Here is a 19,672-nt window from a genome sequence, read left to right on the forward strand (position 1 = left end):
AAGGGTCACCGAACCCTGTCCCAGTATTCAACGAAGACGAATACAAAAGGACACTCGCTACCATGGCGGACCCTCGAAATGCACCACCGAAAGATAAACCGTTAAATTATGGAGAAAAAGTTCCCATACAAAAGCTGACAAATGGCGGATTTGTCATAAAGCGCAATGAAAGGTCACAGGACTTAGCGCAAAGTGAACAAAAAGGATGGTCAAAAGAGACGGCGCAAACGCAACAGAGTAACGCAGTTGAAAGGTCACGGGACTTATCGGAAGCACTCCAACGGGATGCCAATGACAAATCACCAGCCCGAACAGATGGAATGTCTTCGCAAATCGACCCGACGAAAACAAATAATGAAGTTTCCGCAAAGGTGATTGAATGGATGACCCAAAAGGGATATGACATGGTTACATATGAAAGGTCACCAGATGGCATGAGAGACAGTGAAACAGACGAACTGAAACGGGCTGAACAGATAACAAGTGAAGTCATTGAGAAGCTGCGAGATAAACGAAATGATGACCGCAAAGAAGAACTGATCTATCAGACGATAAATGAAGTGACTAAAGGTCATGTGGACTGCACAAAAGCAAAAGAGCAAGTGCAGAATGTTGAAAAGGTCACCACAGACAAAAAGTCTGTAAAAGGAACGAATAAAAAGACTCGGGAATTTTACGATGTCCGAACAGATGTACCACACATGATTGATAAGTTGAGCGAGATACTGAAAGGTCATGGCACTTCAGCGAAGGGGCAAGTGCTTCCCGATATGGATCCGGGACCAGTATCGCTAATTCCTGTGAAGTGCAAGATTCACACATTGAAGATTCAAAACGGAAAATTGCCTAAAAGAATTGAAGCGTACACTCATGAAGTGAAAGTGGGAGACATAAAGGTCAACGCCATGCTGGACACCGGCGCTGAGACGTCGCTGATCAGCAAACCGTTTTGTGAGAAAAATGGACTTCATATGCTCCCATTGCCACCAGACAGACTGGTGAAGATAAATGGAATTAGCGGAACGTCAGGTTTCATGGTGACACACTACTGCGTAGCACCAGTGACCTTAAGGAAAAAGACTAGTGAACATTCCTTCTACGTTCGACCGAAGTGTGACGACGTACAGGTCTTACTGGGATTTGACTTCTTGGAAAAGAAATTTGTACTGATGGATAATGAAGGAGAAGAGGAGAAGGAAGATGACCCGAAACCAGTCGCCAAAGTTCAAGTCGGAAAGGTCACCGAACTTGTAACACGGACGGGAAATGCTCAAATTACCGATAAGACGCTAATCCCAGTACCAGAGGCACAGGGAAAGGAAAAGAAAAAGACAGCGCAAAAAGAATTGTCCACATTTGAACAGTTGAAAATGATTCAGCAAGAGATTGAAAACTCGTTAAATCGGACACTGCTGACACAAAAAGGAAGAGAAAAGGTCATCCCAGTACCAGAGGCACCGGGAGTGACGCAAGTGCAGCAGAATGTGACAAAAGTGCAGCAGGAAGAAGTTATCCCAGTACCAAAGGCACTGGAAACGAAAAATGAAGATGGAAATGTCGAAAAAGTTATCCCAGTACCAGAGGCACTGGGAACGAAAGATGAAAGGTCACCAGTACCAGAGCGTACCTTGAATCCTTTCGAACCACGATCAACTACCCAAACTGAAGCTGTCACACAGAACGAAGCGACAGCTGCAGCGAAACAATCGCTCGTGCCAGGCATGGAGTGGGCAAAGCCTATCCCAATACCAGAGGCACTGGAAATAAAGACGGCTAAAGTGGAGAAGGATAAAAAGAGCGAAAGGTTACGGATATTGAAACGAATAGTCGAAGAAGAACAGATGTTCACAAGTGAAATTCGCGACAAAGCGCTTGAGCAGTTAAAAGGTCACCAAACTCAGAAGGAACAGGAAGCTATGGAGATACCTTCTGACGAGCCAAGCGTAATCCAAATTGAAAACGACGTCCAAGAGACATTAACCCCAGAAGAACGAGCCGGGAGTTGTCACCACGGTTACTATGAGGATCCGTGTAGAGTGCAACCACAATGGAAATGCACTGAATGTCATGAAAATACCTCTCAAGATGACCTTTCAGAATGGCCGAAATGTAATGCTGCGCTAGCGGACCTTAAAGGTCACGTTCAAAAGGAAGCGACAAGCATCATGCGGACAAACGAAATGTGGAAACCGCACATTGAACGGTACCATTGGAACAGATATCGGACTTGGCTGTCATGCGTGAAAAACTTCATCACTGGAAGAGGTAAATGGCTGAACCATTGGCAGCAACGGGCGGAAGATGGAATCCAAGATCCGCTTGACCCGGTATCAACGAACCGAAGACTCGAAAGAGAGATGGACGAAATGAATGAAGAAGTACAGTTGTGGGAAGACGCGAGAATAGAACTGTTTTGGGACTTCCGCGTAAATCATATGTATAAAGGTCAAGGGAGAACAGTGATATTCCCAACAGGACTCGGCACACCTGTATATGAGTCAGTAGTGGTGTTCTGTAAGGCACTCAAGGAAGACGATTGGGATATATTTGATAAATATTGGAACAAATTTGAAGTGGAGATTCCTACATTTGATGAAAAAGAGATGCGGGAATTACAAGTAACCCGGAAAAGAAGATCACCGGGAATGATGGAGAAAAGAAGGTGACCTTTGCACCGGATCCAGACGGAGTTGATTACCCAGAACGAGGAGAGGATACGTAGTGCATGTATGAGACGATACCAGGCGATGACTGGGTTACTGAAGAATTAATGGCAAATTGCGTCTTCGTCGGTCCCAAACGACCTAAAGGTTATGAAACGGTCCAACAGGGCGAAACCAAGAAAGAGACTGCAAAAGAAGCAGAGAAGGATGAAACAGCTAAAGAGACAGCTGAAGGAGGATCGAATGAAACGGAAGAATCACACACCTCAGCTTTTAACATTGCAAAGATGTTAACAGATAGAGGAGAAATGTGGAGAAAATTTAAAGAAGAGGTGGAAAGGATATCAAATGAGCAACAAAACCCAGTAACTGAGGCAAAAAACGGGGAAAGGTCACTTGATAACGGTGAGGAATGTCCGCCGGTCAAGTTGACCGAAAAGCCATTAATGAGCCTGGAAGAAATTGAGGAACTGGAAAAGTCAAAATCGGATGATGAAAGGTCAAACTCTGATCAGACGGAAAGGTCATAAACAAGAATACGGGTAACAAGGAGTCACCCGAGAATCGCTGCACGAAATGGACGGAAGATAAAAGAAACGGACAAACCTCTGCCCAAAAATTCGAAAGCGAAAAAACTTAGCGATTCCCGGGAAGATGAAAGTGACCTTTCATCAGAAGACGAGGGAGTCAACGAACGCCCACTCGAAAAGGCTGACAAAGGTCAAGCCACTGCACAAGAATACCAGAGCAGTGATTCAGACTCAGAATGGACGAGTTCAAGTGATAATTCAACGACTTCAGAAGATTCAGGCGTAAATGACCTTTCGGAACAAGAAGACGTGTTAGACTTGGACGAAGACGACGAAGTTGATGAAGAAAAGGAACAAGAAATAAAAGTCAGGAGAGTTAAAATACAACGAGCAAGATTGTCGAAGGATGTGATTAAAATCTACAGTGATCAACGAATCAGATTGAAACCCTCAAACTGCACACGCGTAAAGGTCAAGATGGGAAAATACGCACCAGCCCAAAACAGGTTGATGTTTACACCAATCCCACAAGTTGAGACTGATGTACAGCCGCTGGCAGGTGTGACGGAACACAGAGGGAAATATTTCGAAATCGTCATTGCGAATCACAGCAGCAAATATCAAATCGTGAAGAAAAACCAGCTTCTCGGCTACGTTGAACCGTATGAACATATGGAGAATGTAAAGGTCAACGCGGGCACAGTAGAGAATGTACTCGATGACCCAGAGGTGGATGATACGACGAAAGCTGAATTGACAAAGATAATTGGAAATCTGAAACTAGGACCTGACCTAACGGAAGAACAAAAGAACGACGTGTATAACGCGTTCTGGGAATTTTGGAAGGTCTTACCGACATCAAAGAAACCGTATGGAGATGTTAAAGGGGTCACCCACGTAATTGATACGGGAGACGCGAAACCGGTTAAATGTAACCCGGCCAGAACGAGTTGGACAGGCCGCGAGTTTATAACGAAGCATATAGAAGAGATGTTGGCACAAGATGTAATTGAGCCCTCAGACGCCGAATGGAGCTTTCCAGTTGTGTTAGCTGTTAAAAAGAATGGCGACGGGACAATGGGAACGAGATTTTGCGTCAACTACATCATGCTGAATAAGTTAACGAGAAAGAATAACTACCCGCTACCGAATCCAGATGAGTTGCTCGACGCGTGCGCAGGCAACAAATACTATGGAAAAATGGACTTGCAAAGTGGATTCTGGCAGATCCCAATGGATCCAGCGTCAATCAATAAAACGACTTTTGTTACCCAAGACGGTATGTACCGATTTAAAAGAATGCCATTCGGAGTTTGCAACGCACCAGCAGCATTCCAATTGTGCATGGACAAAGTACTGTCGAAAGCGCAAAGAAAAGGCTGCGTTTTCGGGTACATTGACGACGTTATCTTCGCCGGAAAGACTTGGGCAATTTTCATGCAGAATTTGAGAAACGTCCTAATGAGCCTAGTCGAAGCGGGATTCACGATCAAGCCAACGAAATGTGAATTCGGAATGAGAGAAATGGGATTCCTGGGTCACATACTCAGTGAAGACGGAATTCGAATGGATCCCGAAAAGGTCACCGCGGTCTCAGAATTCAAACGACCTCAAACAGAAAGGCAATTAAGGTCATTCCTTGGACTGGCGAATTATTATCGCAAGTTCATAATGGGATATGCACAGAAGACTTGCCATTTGTACGAACTGCTGAGACAAGATAAGCAAGTAAAGAAAGATTGGACAAAGGTACACGAGGATGAATTTAACAGTCTGAAACAGCTGTTATGTGAAGGCCCAGTGTTAGCGAAATTTGACCCAGCAAAGCCGACTGTCATTGAATGCGACGCGAGTAAAGAAGGAATCGGAGCTGTCCTATCACAGGAAGGTCATCCGATCGCGTACGCCAGCCGTGTCTTACATGGAGCAGAACGAAATTACGGCGTAACGGAATGGGAATGTCTGGCAGTAGTGTTCGCTGTCAGAAAATTCAAGCCATTTATTGATTATGCGGAATTCACCGTACGAACGGATCATCAGGCACTGACCAACTTGTTAAGGTCAGAAACGAACAAAGTTGGAATGAATCCGCGCCTGACAAGATGGGCGATGGCACTGCAAGGTCACCAGTTTAAAATTGAATACAAACCGGGAAAGTACTGCGACAATGCAGATGCGCTATCAAGAGCACCAATTGAAGGCCCGACATGTCAGGAGGAAGAATTTGACGAGATTCCGAATTTCGAAGATTATAAGAAGGAATTTGACACGCAGGAACCAGCAATTGAAATTGGACAGTTATTCCTACAGATGGTGGAGCAGAGAAAACGCTTAAAGGTCACCTCAGCTACGGCGAACGAGTCGGCTGAACCAGAAGTGAAGGTGAACCGTGTAAAAAGTTGGCTGCCCACCGTGAGCGACTTAAAGGTCACCGGACTTGAAGCGGAATTTGAAGCTCCAAATGGAAAGGTCACCGGACTTAACGAAGTAGCGGAGAATAGGGATGACCTTTGGGAAACGGACAAAGTGGCACAGGCGTTGAACGAATGTCCGATTAAGCTGTTGCGATTCCCGAAACAGACGAAAAAGAGGTACAAACCGTTACCACGCTGCAAGGTCATTAAAGATTGGAATGAACTTAGTACGGCAACAGTCCGCATTGTCAACCTGCAAGGTGATGAGGAAGAAGAAGACGACTCGAACCTGCAGTTGCGAAATAAACAGTTAAAAGATCCCCATCTGGCGATGATAATAGATGAATTGGAACATTTACCGGATGCTGAAACGAGATCGAAATTCGAAGTGTATTACCAGTTGTGGAACGGCATACTATACCGAGTGAAGGATAAGAATGGGAAACTTGAAAGGTCATATGTGGTACCGTTGTCAATGCGAAGAGCGATAATCCACGCATTGCACGACGAGAAAGCGGCAGGACATTTGGGATTTGAAAAGACACTGTCGGCAATCCGACTCCGATATTATTGGGATCGGATGAGTACTGATGTGAAGAATTACATACTTGCCTGCCAAGGATGTCAATTCCGCAAAACGCCAAGGAAATGCCCACCGGGAAAATTGCAAGAGATTAAAGTTGGCCATCCGTTCTTCCGAGTTTACGCGGATCTGAAGGGACCGCTGTTGCCAACGAAGAAACGCGGATATAAGTATATAGCGGTATTCATTGACCAGCTGACGAAATACGTGATAGCAGTACCGATGAAGACGGCAACGGCTAAAGAGTTCGCGAAAGTGTTCGTAAAGCACGTGATACTGGTACACGGAGCACCGCACATTCTACATACAGATCGCGGACGACACTTCACCGCTGAAGTTTTGACAAAGGTCACCAATGTGTTTAAGATTAAACACACATTCGGAACGGCTTATCATCCGGAAGGTCAAGGCCAAGTCGAACGACAGATGCAGACGATTGCGGATGGCTTGGCACAGTATCTGAAAGCGGGAAACGAAAGAAAGTTCAACAAGTACCTTCCATACGTTATATCGGCAATGAATAGAGTCGTACACGCCACAACCGGATATTCGGCATACTATATGCTGCACGGCAGGGAAATGACAATGCCGGAAGATGTGGTCACAAAAACGAATATCCCAGACGACTATGGGACCCCCGATGAGTGGGTAGAGACCATGAAAAAGAATCTGACCTTTGCAGAAGAAGTGGCGAAATGCAATATTAAAGATGCATACGAAAAGAACGCGGAAATCTACAATAAGAGGAAATCGGAACCTAACTTTAAAGTGGGTGACCTTGTGTTGATACGACTGCCAAAGGACACGAAACAGGGGAAGAAAGAAAATCAATCGGACTTTAAATCGAAATACGACAAAGTGTGGAAAATCCTTAGCTTTCCGCGAGCAAACGAAGCGGAGGTCATTGAACAAAACCCAAAGAAAGAAGCGGACTTGAAAGTGGTTTCGATTGATCGCTTGAAGTTATGGCACCCGCCATTGCCAGATGAAGGCGCAGAGCGTACTTTTAAAAAAGAGTCCCTTTTCGAACCACCTCTGCTACCCGAAATGAAAAAAGGGGATGATAACGAAGCGGAAGAAGCTGAGCATGATCCGAAAAATGGACCAAGTCAATTTTTCGAACCACGCAATCTGTTACCTGATCCGATAAGTGGCGACAAACCGAAAAAGAAGAGAGGAAGACCAAGGAAAGCGGATAAAGATTTTGAAACAGCAGTTACAATAAAGCTGAACGCAGAAGCTGGGGATTTGACAGAAAAGTCATCAGAGAAGGAAACCAATCAAGAAGTAGCAGAACGCGCTTCACAAAAAGATTTCGAACTGAACCAAAAACCTTTTTCCGAACCACGCACAGCTGCCAAAGATACCGATGACCTTTTGAAACAGCAGACTGGCGCTGAGATATCAGAGCGCGATTCGAACCTTTTCGAACCACGCACTGCTACCGAGAAAGAGAATCGCCAGAAGGATGGTGAATTACCAGAGCGTAATTCTAGAAAGGACCCTCAACAATCCTTTTTCGAACCACGCACTGCTACCGAGAATGAGAATGACCTCATAAAAAAGAGAAAAAAGGAAATAGAGGCGGTCAAATCAAAAGCCGAACAGTTGGGCCGTGATATAGCGAAAGCAATCGACGAGAGAAAGGTCAAACAGAAGAAAAAGAAACCAACTCCTACAGAATTGCTGACCCAGAAGGGTGAAGTTGAAGATGCCGCCGACAAAGAACTTCTTGATCGGATAACTAAAGGACGCAAAGACAAATAAACCCATATAGATATGAATAAGGGGTTCACTTCACTAAAAATAGGAGTTGGGAAGGTGTAAAAAGGTCATCACCGTTATAAAAGCTAATCAATATCGTTTCATTGTTACAGCAGGTAAGCACAGTTAATGGACAGATTGGAACGACAAAACTCAGATAATTCTGATTCGGAAAGTATCGGAAATCCGTTAAAGACATCGACCCCCAAAAGAATGGAAGGCGAGTACAGCTATGACACCTCATATGGTGAGGGGTCGACGTCGTCAGTAGGAACGGTGCAGAACGAACCTGGAACAGCCCAAGGAGGACCTTATGGTGGCCCAGGGTATTATGGGTATCCTGGACAGCCGACGAATTACCAAGACACAGTTAATTGGGTGCACCACGGCTCAACTGCCGGAACCCAGTATACAGAACAACCGATGCATAATACCCCTTATCAGACGTACCCGGGATCGTATACCTCACCGATGGGACCACCACAGATGATGATGGGACCGGCAAGAATGCTGATGCCACCACCGCAACAGACTACACCGAGTCGATTTATGGGACATGGCGGATTCAGCGGAATGTTAGCGACCCCAGTACAGTCACAAAGGGCATCTCCGATACTACCACCGTTTCCAGAAACGGGAGGTTTGTCATTGTCGGATATTGGAGCACCTCGTATGAGATCACCGCAGCAATTAGGAGCGCAACGACCTCACCGAAACTCGCCACACAAAGGAGGGAGACGAGGTGGAAACAGATTTGATTCACCACGACCACGAGGTATACTGCCGTCGCTGGGTCCAAACTTGGAGCAAGTTGAAGTCGGACCAGAGGGATTACGGGCAACGCCCCCGGGTGAACCAAAAGTACATGAGTATTCACCAAAACTCCCACTGGATATGAGAGAAGACGATGGAAGATTGAACGTGATTGTGGGCGACGGAGAAAAATTAGTAGCAGCGGATGCAGAGGCCATCCAGGATTTCAACCGAATGTGTCGGGACCTTTATAGACTTCACATGCGAGTTGAGGATGAGCATGCGTTCTACGGAAGATTAATCAGTTTGGACGCGATTGTTGTACCAGCCCACATCGCGATGAAAGAAAAGACTAAAATCATCGAAGTCCAACGCAAGGAGTTAGCGATCAGAATCGCCTCGATGAAACAATATCACCCAGCTTTAACCAATAGAAAATGGCCGCCGATGATTGAGCAGATACAGATATTCCTTAGGATGATTCCTAAAGTAAAGAAACCTCCGACAAGCGGCGTGGCAGGGCCGTCACGAGCATTGGTTGAAACACCAGTAGAAGAGATGTCGGACAGTGTCCTTTTAGAAACGAAAAAAAAATTGAGGCAGAATTAACCGGACGGACAGAAAGGTCACGAGCCAGTTCAACTGCAGGATCAGTACGCGGACGTACCAGTTCGGCTGCAGAACCGTCTAGCGGAACCGCGAAGAGTGGAAAACGAGTAAGGTCACCGACAATCAGCCCACCAGAAGCTGAGAAGAAAGGACAGCGAACTAAAAAGGTCACGACGGGTAAAGCACCACCGGCGATCCCAGTGGGTAGAAAGAGTGTACCACCCGCGCCGTCGAATACAGGACCAGTTGCTATTCGACTTCCGAAATGCAGAACTTTCACGGTCAAATATACCGGGACGGACCATAACGAACAAAAGGTCACGGCTAGGATAGTCGACAAAGGAACGAATAAGGAGATCGACTCGTACAATCCTCTAGCAGATAAGTCAGTCAAAAACGAAATTGGGGAAAGATCAAAGACAGAAGTCAACGAGGCGCTACAGTTCATTCCCCCGGAGGAGCGTCACAACCCACGAGTCCTCATTCAGATGATGAAACACGTTGTGTCTAAGGTAGCGACCGAAGAAGACGCATGGGTCCGAATTAAGGTGGGCACGAACGAAGACCATTTGGCATACACATATACAACGGATGGAAGGCTGTTGACAAAAGAAAGAATCCGACCGAAACCGACAGCGGACCCAGACCCGGCTAAACGAAAATTAGACGATTATGAGTCGACCCTGAAATACACTGACGGAACATGTAGGAAGGTGACGCTGAAACTCCATTTTGAGGATGACACGACGGACAGCCTCACCGCAGTAATCGTTGACCCGGTAACGGGAGATCCGATCCCATACGCCCCATGGGATGTGTCAGAAGAGAGTACCGAACATGCCAATCAGACAGCCCTTGATCAGTTGTGGAACCTGATACCAGAAAGCGATCGTCAGGACCCGATAGTCCAAGCGAACACACTGATCAGCATGATGCGGTATCGAGCGGAAAAAGACGAAGCCCATTTTCGACTCACAAGAAGAATGGAAAACGGAGCGTATAAAACGGTGTTTTATGACGCAATGAAGAAACCTTTGTGGGAAGTAACGACACAGGCACCGAATGTGGTGACCGAGCATTTGGAAATCAACCCGGTACAAGAAAGTGGAGCCGGAGAGATGGCAGAGGCCTCCGTAACCGAACCGGCAGGAACGGAGAGTACCCAACGACCATCGAAACAGGACGATTCGGAAGAAGAAGAGGATAATGACGACTCGGCAGAGGAATCAGCTGAGGAAGACGAAGCAGTCGAAGATGATAATGTCCCTTCAAAAGTTGTCATCAAACCGAGGAAAGCGGCTAAACTGGAAGAAGCCATGAACCGTGAAAAGGTTAAGAAAGGTGACTTCCTAAAGAAACGAAGGGAAGAAGAAGAAAGAAAGAAAAAGGGTAGTGATGATAGCGAGAGCACAGGCACCGAGAAAAAGAAAGAAGAGAGAAAGAAAAAGGATAAAGCGTCATTTCACGATGTTGAAATTCTGAGTGAGCCAACAAGTGAAGTGGGAGAAAGGTCAACGAAACCAACAACTTTAAAGAAATTTATTATCGAATCGGCTACGTCAAAGTCAAAGGTCACCGAGCCTGAGTTGCCAGCATCAAAAGGAAAGGTCATAGCCGTGAAACAAGTTGTTCCGGTTGTCATCTCGGCATCTACTACAAAAGAGCGCAAAGAGAAAGGGAAGCGTGAGAAGGCAAAACGAGAGACGTCTCGTGAATCGGAAGCGTCAGAAGTGAGCCTACCAAGCACTTCAACGGTTAGCACAAGGTCACAACCGGACCCGACCAGACTGAGAGGCCTAGCGGAGGCCTTGGAAAAAGCGAAAAAAGCAAAGAGCGAACCGGCTAAATTGAAAGGAAAGAGCAAAGCAGTCTTAAAAATTGATGCAATGGCGATGGCCACCTACGCCGAACCAGAGGGCGACAGCGAACTCGATTTCTCAGGAGATGAAGTGGAATTCGAGGATCCAGACGATGATAACATGACAACGGTCGACGAGATCATCGCAGCGTACGAGGGAGCTGAGAAAAATTTCGCACGGATAAGAACAACAGCGGTTACGGCAAAATTTAAAACGGGCTTACAGACTTACCTTAAAGGAAAACGCCGCAGCTTCACTAAACAGAAGTTTGATGTGGTGTTAGAATATGCGCGAAACGCAGGAAAACTGATCCAGAAGCATCCTAACTTTGCGTACAGAGCCAAACTATTTAGACCGTCAAGTTCGGATAAAGCGTTGACGACCCCAAACGAAGTCGGCTCGATGCGAATAGAAAGGGCAATCGCAGGAATGACAAGCCCGTTGGGATCAACGAGCCATCGGATAAGCCAATACATCAATGCCGTTTGGAACGACGGAACAGGAATGATAAAAGAAATCGATACGGCCACCGAACGTGCATCGCCAAAGATGATCAAACAGAATGTCCTCGCTACAACAAACGCACATAAGGGACTTCCGATCCGATATACGAGAGTGGGGCTAATACCGCCGGAAAAACAAGCCCATTGCCACATGTCCGACAGCCAGGACAAGGAAAAGGTCACAGTTCCAGTTAGTGGAGACCCGTCAACTCCCATACTGAATCAGATCGCACAGCGAAGGGCTGAAGAAGAAGCTGCTCGGGTCAAAGCACAAGCCCCGAAGACGCCCAAAAGAAAAGGGGCCGATGGACTCCGAATCGGAAGAGGACGATGAAGATGATACGAAAACGACGCCTACCGAACCAGCGACAGAAAAAACTGACCAGTCTAAAGGTCAAGAGATATCTGGGACTAAGGCAGAAGCCCGAATGAAAGGTCATGAGACTCCACAAAAAGGGGCAACAGAAAAGGTCATGCTCCCAATGGAGAAAGCGGCAGCGGAAGCAGAAGAAGCAGCAGCCTCCGCGCGTCAGGTGTTCCAGAGATCATTGTTCATAGTATGAACAATGATGATTCATACCAGACCTGGGCAGTTAATTTCAACTATTTAACTTAGCGCGAGTTTTTTTCGAGTTAACGAGTTATAACTTAACTTTGAAGCTTAACTCGCCAGGACGAAAACTTAACTCTAGCGCAACTCAAAAATAATAAAGCGCAACTCGAGTTTAGCGTAACTCTGCGGATTTCAGTTGAAAGCAAAAATGAAATTAAAATATAGAAAATATCAGAAAAAATGTTATTTTAACCTTGGATCGCATAAATTGCCATAATTACAAAAGTATGTGTGTACAAAAGTATGTGCATACAATTTCTCGAGCCGACGTACACTACGACCGCCCAAGGCTTTGACTAGGTGAATATGCATCGGGGAGTCCATGCTGACAGTGAGTGTGGTCGTTCAATTTGAGCTTAATTAACAGCGTGCAGAGAACGTATTTTTCAAAATTTTGTCATCGAGAGCACAAATCATGTTCGACCAAAATCACACGGGAATTGATCGCCTATGCGTCTTCGCTACCTGCCCATAAGGGAAGCGTAATAATGCGGTCAACGCTGTCAAACAGCTACACTAACTTCGGTAGCCATTGTGAAGCGAAATCACAAAAAAAAAGTTCAGCGTTGCCGGCGCTCGGCCCCAAAAAACCAGGGTCAAAAAGAGAGAGAACTTTTGAGAGGGAGGAATTTTTGTGTGGTTAAAAAAGAAGGAGGAATTTTATCAGATAAGAACTTTTTTATGTTTGATTTTTTCTTGAGGGAGAGAGAAAACAGGCAGGAAAAACAATAAGAACAAAACACAAAAAACACAAGAATGTTTTCTTATGTTTCATTCTTTTGTTTCTTATTCTTTCTTTTTGTTTCATTTATATTTTCTTATGTTTCATTCTTTTGTTTCATTCTTATTCTTTCTTATGTTTCATTTATACTTTATCTTCTTCTCTCAAGAACACTGCGTCTGTCGCTCTCTCCCTCAGGAAAAACATGAAAAAGAAACAAGAGAAAAAGCATGAATTTTAAAAATCAGTTTTAAGATTGAAAAACTAATAATGGTCTGTGTCGCAAATCTGGAAAAACTGATATCGGCATGCATAAAAGACTACTTGAAGCTGATTACTAAAATCATAAATTTTTTTATTAGAAGTTAACTCCAGTTAACTCTAGTTACTGCGGCTAACTTAACTCATAGCGTAACTCGCGAGCTGCGATTAACTCTTAACTCTAACTATGAGTCGAAATCTCATAACTGCCCAGGTCTGGTTCATACCATTGAAGGACGCCTTCGAGAAAGAGCGATCAAAGTCAGCAAGTGAAGTGAGAGACCACGGGACTTTGCCACAGAAAGAGAAGACTGAAGAACCAAAATCGGCTCAGTCATCATCGGGATCGCTGGCAAAATTAAGGATTGACGAAACGGAGGTAACCGACCCAACGGACTCGGCAAAATCCCCCCAGAAAACGGAAACGAAAGAGGCGACAGATTATTCGCTTGGAGCACCGTTAGATGTAAATAACCGGACATGGAATGAAGTCCAAAACGCGCTCCAAAGTGTCAGAGAAGGTGAAATGCTCGGTACAGAACTGAAGGGACAGGTTGCTGAAAACTCGAGAGGACGATCGTCACTCAGTATGACTGAGCGAGTTTTGAAACGAGCATATAAGGAAGGGAAGCTGGGATGTAAATACAACAAGGATAACAAAGTTATCTACTACCTTCCGAAACAGGGCAAGGAGCGTACACCCAGACTCGTGATGGAATTGGAGGCCTGGAAGATAGCCATTACAGATGTGGCTTTGGACGCCATTGGCGGTGCCAACGGAGCGTCATGGGGTGACCTTTCAAATTTCATGGCCGTTCATTATGAATTGGGAGAATTGAATATTGAGAACGATAAAGAATGGATAAAGAATGCCGTTGAAGCATTGATTGCAGATGAAGTGCTTCACATTAACCAGGACGGCCGCGTCGACTTCAAGCCGTATAAACCGTCGGCAAAGGAATCTGAGTGAATGGGACGAGTGTAATATGCAGCGAGTAATGAACCCTGCATATTACAGAAAAAGCATAAAATAGTTAAAAACGAGAGAGAAAAATTTTACGGAAAATTGAAAGTGAAAAGGTCAACCTGAAAAGTAGCGGCGTTAAGACTAATAGAAAAGGTCACAGTAGTCAGAGAATGCTAATAACGTGAGAAAGGTCACCACGTTATAGCGACAGAGAGGGATACAGGAGCTAGGAAAGTCTCAGCTCAGTAACGGAATAGGCGTAAAAATGACAGAAAGCCTCGATAATGGATAGGAACGGAAAAGATTAACGTGGAAAAGTTACTATGATAGATTGTTTTCTGATTGCAGATTTAAAACGGAGAAAAATGGCTCAAAAAGGTCAAGCCACTCCTAGAGGCTCGGCATCGACACCAGTTATAGACAGAGCTACGGGCTATAATCCAAAATGTCCGGACTGTTTAAGGAATAACAGAAAAGTCGATAAGAAATTCCCGTGCTATGCATGCATTCACAATTTGGGCGACCCACATCGTTTCACTTGTTGGGATCACGGAAGCCAAACGTGGGAACCTGGACGTTTTTCGAAACCTCATCAGCGCGAGGAATTACGGCAGCATCCCAATAGAAGAGCGAATGCTACTCGAGGATCGTTACCGGGAAGCGATCCAGAATAACGAAAGTGGCTGGGATGAGACGCTAGAGCCGTTAAAGTGCCCACAAACGGACGCGTATCGGAAAAAGTTTGAGGAAGACCAAGAGAAGATGCGACTTCAGAGACTGGAAGATGAACTCCGGGCGAAGATTAACGCGGAGAACAAAAGGGCAAGCGAACAGGCGGCACGGGAGTCACTGCCCAGTCCGTCGAGTTCAGCGGTACCTACAGCCAGCCTCAACGAAGATGAAGCGCAGCTGACACGTCAGTCTCTCATCATCCAGATCGACACGCTGACGAGCGACCCGGCCGCTATGCAACAGGAACTATTTGATGCGCTGTTACGGGAAAAATTGAGACTACAGAAAGGTTTTGCTCCGGCGCCATACATAAAGAAGGCAGTCGAAGAACGTATGGCGGAGCTGCGCAAATCCCGTCAAAACGAAAGTAATGTTCTGCAAGCGCTGAGAGGATTTAAGCGGGACGAAGGCTTTATCCGACCTCGATCCCCTCCACGAAGAGAAAGGTCACGCGGACATTCACGCGAACATGAGCGAACCTCCGAGCGACGAAATGAAAGGTCACGTGAATACTCTCGTGAAAGGACACGGGATTACCGCAGTGAAAGGTCACGCGAACGTTCTCACGACCGAGATTACCGTGGCGGAAGAGGATGGGTGCGCCATGGCAACGAGATAACGGAAACGAGCATTCAACGGAAGATTGATACGGCGAAGATTTTGGCATCGACAAGAGGACGCGAAGAACAACGGCGTGCGGAGACTTACCGTACAGAGCCTGAAAAGAAAGGTCATCAGGTGCCGTTGGGAGTTGCGTTCCGTAACCGCAATGTCAGAATGTCAACACCCGAAAGGTCATGGGATCAAAGACGCGAACGTACGCGAAACCGAACGCCAGACCCACAGGATAAGAGATGGCAGGAAAGAGCCAAGTACTATGCGGGTTTTGAATCTGGCGCAAGCAAAAGGTCATCGAGCGCGGAGCGGGAAGATTCACCCCCAAAATATCAAAGAATGGAGTCAACGGTCCATGTGGTGGATCCGATCATAAGTGCCGCTCAAGAGGATGACATGATGGAAGGGACCAGCTCAGTTGTAGAAGCGTCCCAAGAGAACGTGACCCATCGACGAAATGTAATCCTCGATAGTGACCTTCAACCGTCTGCATCGGCGAGTAATGAACCGTCGCAGCGTGAACCGGAGGAACGACGCGAATTGGAAGTCCAACGCGAACCGGATAATCGTCGCGAAGCCGATCGACGAACGACTTCCAGATTTAACAACCGATACCCCGATATAATCGATATGGAATATAATATGAATGATACCGACGAACAAGCGGCGGAGATTTGCCGGTATCTGGGGATCGAAGGAGACTCAGCAGAAGCGAATAAGATTCGTACCGTACTGAATCACTTGCGCCAGTTCTTACTCGATTCTGGCTACGCTAGAGAAATTAAGAGGGGAGTGGAAGAAGGAACCTTCCGCCGGTTATACATTCCTCGCGACTCCGCGCTAGATTGTTATCTCCCCATCCGACGAAACGGCCTACACAGTTTGCTGGACGTGAGCCTATTAGACGTGCCACTGGACACGACTGACCCTGTCGGGATGACGCAATTTTATTACACAGACTATGACGAACGACAGGAATATGTGGCTCAGTTCGTTTTAAGGCATGTGAATCCAGCCTTCAAGTTGCTTGCAGCGAGAGCATCGATCGGATTACAGGTGGACCCGAAAGATCATGCCGCAAAAAGGATGGGGCGAAAGGTCTTTGCTGCGAGACTGGCACATTATAAGACTCAGAACCAGTTGGTATCTAATACCATGAAGGACGATATACCACCGTTATACCGACCTCATGTGGTGAAATTGGGAGAGCCAATGGAGCATATGGGAATAGCCCATACGGCTCGGAAGGCACTGAAGAAGTGCAGGACCCGTAGGGAGAAAGGTAACCTTACGCAACGACATGCCTCCCAAGTTGAGGAGCGGATTAACCGGATTAAAGATACCATGGGAAGTGACTATGTCGAACCAGTGGACGGAGTAGACGTCTACATTAACGAATTCCTGGTGAACAAAGGCGACCGACGCCCAGAACGCGCTCCTAACCAGATAGGACGACGCGGACTAAGAAACCAGCAACTCCGCGATAACCTCGCTGATGTGCAACGGCGACTGGCAGATGACCCTAATAACCGAGGACTGCGACTGGAAGAGCACGATGCACGCCACCGAGTTGAGGCAGTTAAGCGCAGTCGCCAAGGGAAAGGTCGTGGTCAGCGAGAAGTTGACCCGGAAAAGGTCATGGAAGTTGACGTGACAGAGCCAGTTGACCGGACTTCCGACCAAAATCAACCGAAAAGCACTAAGAAGCGCCCGCCGAGAGACGGCGAGGACGATTCAAATGAAATGCAATAGTGTTGATCGTTAGGATCACACTATTAAAAGGACGTCTACGGCATTCGTCGGTACGTCATAAAAATGAAACGGTGTTGTATATAAGGGCGATATGACTTGTTCACATAAATTGTATTCGTGTATTGTTGTTTTCAGCGGTTATAGCACAGAAACGCAAAGGATAAAGAAATCATGTGGAGCATCGATTGGGGTTGAAATTGATTCGGTCTATAAAGCCGGCCCCAAAGGAGTTGCTACGGCAGTTAGCCGGCTCTCCTCCTTAAGCGACTCAGTGTTACAAATTGGCAAGGGAAACTACGGTAATCAAGCCGGATCTCTTGAATACGAAAGTGGGCCACAAGCGGCGAAAAAGAGAAAGACAACAAGTGGAAATATTAATGGGGTAAACTTGATGCGGCAGTCAGCCGGCCTCATTAGAGTTGTCACGGTAAACTATGCCGGCAATCTCTCCAAGCGACTCAGTGTTATAAATCAACGAGAGAAACAGCGGTAATCAAGCCGGATCTCTCGTACCGAAGTTGGGCCACAAGCGGCGAACAAGAGTAAAAGATTAAATGTGGAAACGTCATGGGGTTAATTTAATGCGGTAGTTAGCCGGCCCCATCAGAGATTTTACGGTAAACTCTGCCGGCACTCTGGCCGCTCGAGGCATATTGAAGTGGGGTGTGCGACGGAAAGGTCAACCGAAAATTTTACCAGGGAGGCAAGCGAAGAAATGCTTGAAAGTCGTCAGAAATCGGAAGTTCCTCCATGACCTTTAACAGAAGTTTTGAAGAAAAGTCAGATGACCTTTGGGAGTATCACTGCCCAACAGCGTCATTGTATTGAAATTTGGAATCGAAGTCGCATGACCTTTTGGGACCATTAACCCAGAACGAGTCGCACATCTCCACGGATCATCTCAACAAAGGATGACCTTTACCAGGGAGGAAGCGAACCACGCTTGTCTATATGACGTCCCTCCATGACCTTTATTGGATCTCAGTTTAAGTCGTACAATTGATACGCACCATATTCCAAAGATTGAAGCAGTATTCCTAAGTCGTACTTGATACGCACCCGATTCTCAAGCGGATTGTGATGAAGTCGCACTATGCGCAGAATTGCTCAAGAGAGCGGAATGGGCCAAAGTGCGGTAAACGGTGGACAGGACCTGTGACCTTTACGAGTCAGAAATGGAGGATCCTAGTCTACTTTTGATTAAAAACTTCTGTTGATCTGTTTAACTGTTGATCTGTTTTTGTATTAGAATTGATATGAAATAGTATTTTGATACAGATCTCTTTATTTCACATTGTGCATTTGGGATTATGTGATAAATGGAATAAGAGAATTTGATGTTTTTGAGCACGCACAGACACCGGCGACCGTCGTCTTTTCGTGGATTCGGGAGTGTGTCCAGCCTCAACGGAGCTCGGCATCCCCCCAGAGGCATGTGAGCGGGGGTTCACTAGCGTTCACACTCGTGACGCTACGCGCCACTGGATTACGTGTCTGTGTTGTGTCTCGCTTCTGATTGGCTCGCGCTTTATTAGTGGGCGCGGCATAGCACGTGCTGCACAGTGTTGCACAGTGTGGAATTGGCTCTACGTTTTACGATCGAGCTGCGCCGATCAGTATGGATTTTCTGTGCTCCAGACTTTTCAATATTAAAAAGTCAGCTATACGCGGTGCGACGTTTTGTGTTTCCGCATAGTTCGCTACACTTTCGCGTAGCTCACTCCACAGGATAGATCCCGTTTCTGTCTCTGTCTCTGGATCCATTCTGGATCTAGCATTAGAGACATTTTGTTAAAGCATTCTTGTTGACCGACAACCTGCTTTTCGGTGTGATACGTTGGTGTTTGAGTTTTCTTAGGTTTCTTGTTGTTTCTTCTTTTGGTTTTTAGGTTTCTTAGGTTCCTTAGCTTCCCTGTGTTTCTTAAGTTTTCCTAGGTTTCTTAGGTTTTCTTGGGTTTCTTAGGCTTTTTGGTTTATCACGTAAGCAAAATATCGTCAGCAAGCTGTCAGGTGTTCACAAGAAGTCGTTCTGCGAAATGTCGTTCAGCGTTTGTCGTTTCAACGAAATGTCGGGTCATCAGTTCGTCGGTCAGCAGGATAGTCGTCAGCGAATTGTCGGTGTGCTAAACGATTACGATTGCTCATGACTCCATTTGCAGGGTTATGCATATCGTCAGTAGTCATCGGCGGTATTTTCTGCATCTGCTGTGCAGGCGGTGCCGCGTTACCGTCTTAAATTAGCTGCACTGCTGCCGTTGAAATGGGCATTGGCGCAACCGCGGGATCACTTTCAGTTACCGCCCTAGTGAACTACACGTTAGGGGCGCTGGCGG

At 46.2% G+C, this 19,672-nt stretch overlaps 2 protein-coding genes across 2 annotated transcripts; both read left to right on the forward strand.

Moving 5' to 3' along the window:
* Positions 1 to 8,848: 8,848 nt before the first annotated feature.
* On the forward strand, positions 8,849 to 12,241 carry LOC129597327 (glutamic acid-rich protein-like). The gene is made up of 3 exons (XM_055494813.1): positions 8,849 to 9,087; positions 9,588 to 11,324; positions 11,905 to 12,241. Exons 1-3 carry the CDS (start codon positions 8,849 to 8,851, stop codon positions 12,239 to 12,241), a joined length of 2,313 nt encoding a protein of 770 aa, XP_055350788.1.
* A 2,632-nt stretch (positions 12,242 to 14,873) lies between these two features.
* On the forward strand, positions 14,874 to 16,714 carry LOC129597328 (RNA-binding protein 25-like). The gene is made up of 2 exons (XM_055494814.1): positions 14,874 to 16,576; positions 16,621 to 16,714. Exons 1-2 carry the CDS (start codon positions 14,874 to 14,876, stop codon positions 16,712 to 16,714), a joined length of 1,797 nt encoding a protein of 598 aa, XP_055350789.1.
* Positions 16,715 to 19,672: the final 2,958 nt, after the last annotated feature.

Source organism: Paramacrobiotus metropolitanus, unplaced genomic scaffold, assembly GCF_019649055.1.
Source record: "Paramacrobiotus metropolitanus isolate TYO unplaced genomic scaffold, Prichtersi_v1.0 Parri_scaffold0000103, whole genome shotgun sequence".
In the NCBI taxonomy this organism is placed as follows: Eukaryota; Metazoa; Tardigrada; class Eutardigrada; order Parachela; family Macrobiotidae; genus Paramacrobiotus; species Paramacrobiotus metropolitanus.

Bases quoted from the DNA above. Each gene is read 5' to 3' on its own strand.
- LOC129597327 (XM_055494813.1), top strand. From the start codon at position 8,849: ATGAGAGAAGACGATGGAAGATTGAACGTGATTGTGGGCGACGGAGAA. The intron at 9,088-9,587 runs GTTAGCGATCAG...TCCGAAATGCAG, and splicing joins ATCGAAGTCCAACGCAAGGA to AACTTTCACGGTCAAATATA. The intron at 11,325-11,904 runs GTACGAGGGAGC...ATACTGAATCAG, and splicing joins GTCGACGAGATCATCGCAGC to ATCGCACAGCGAAGGGCTGA.
- LOC129597328 (XM_055494814.1), top strand. From the start codon at position 14,874: ATGCTACTCGAGGATCGTTACCGGGAAGCGATCCAGAATAACGAAAGT. The intron at 16,577-16,620 runs GTTCGTTTTAAG...AGTTGCTTGCAG, and splicing joins CGACAGGAATATGTGGCTCA to CGAGAGCATCGATCGGATTA.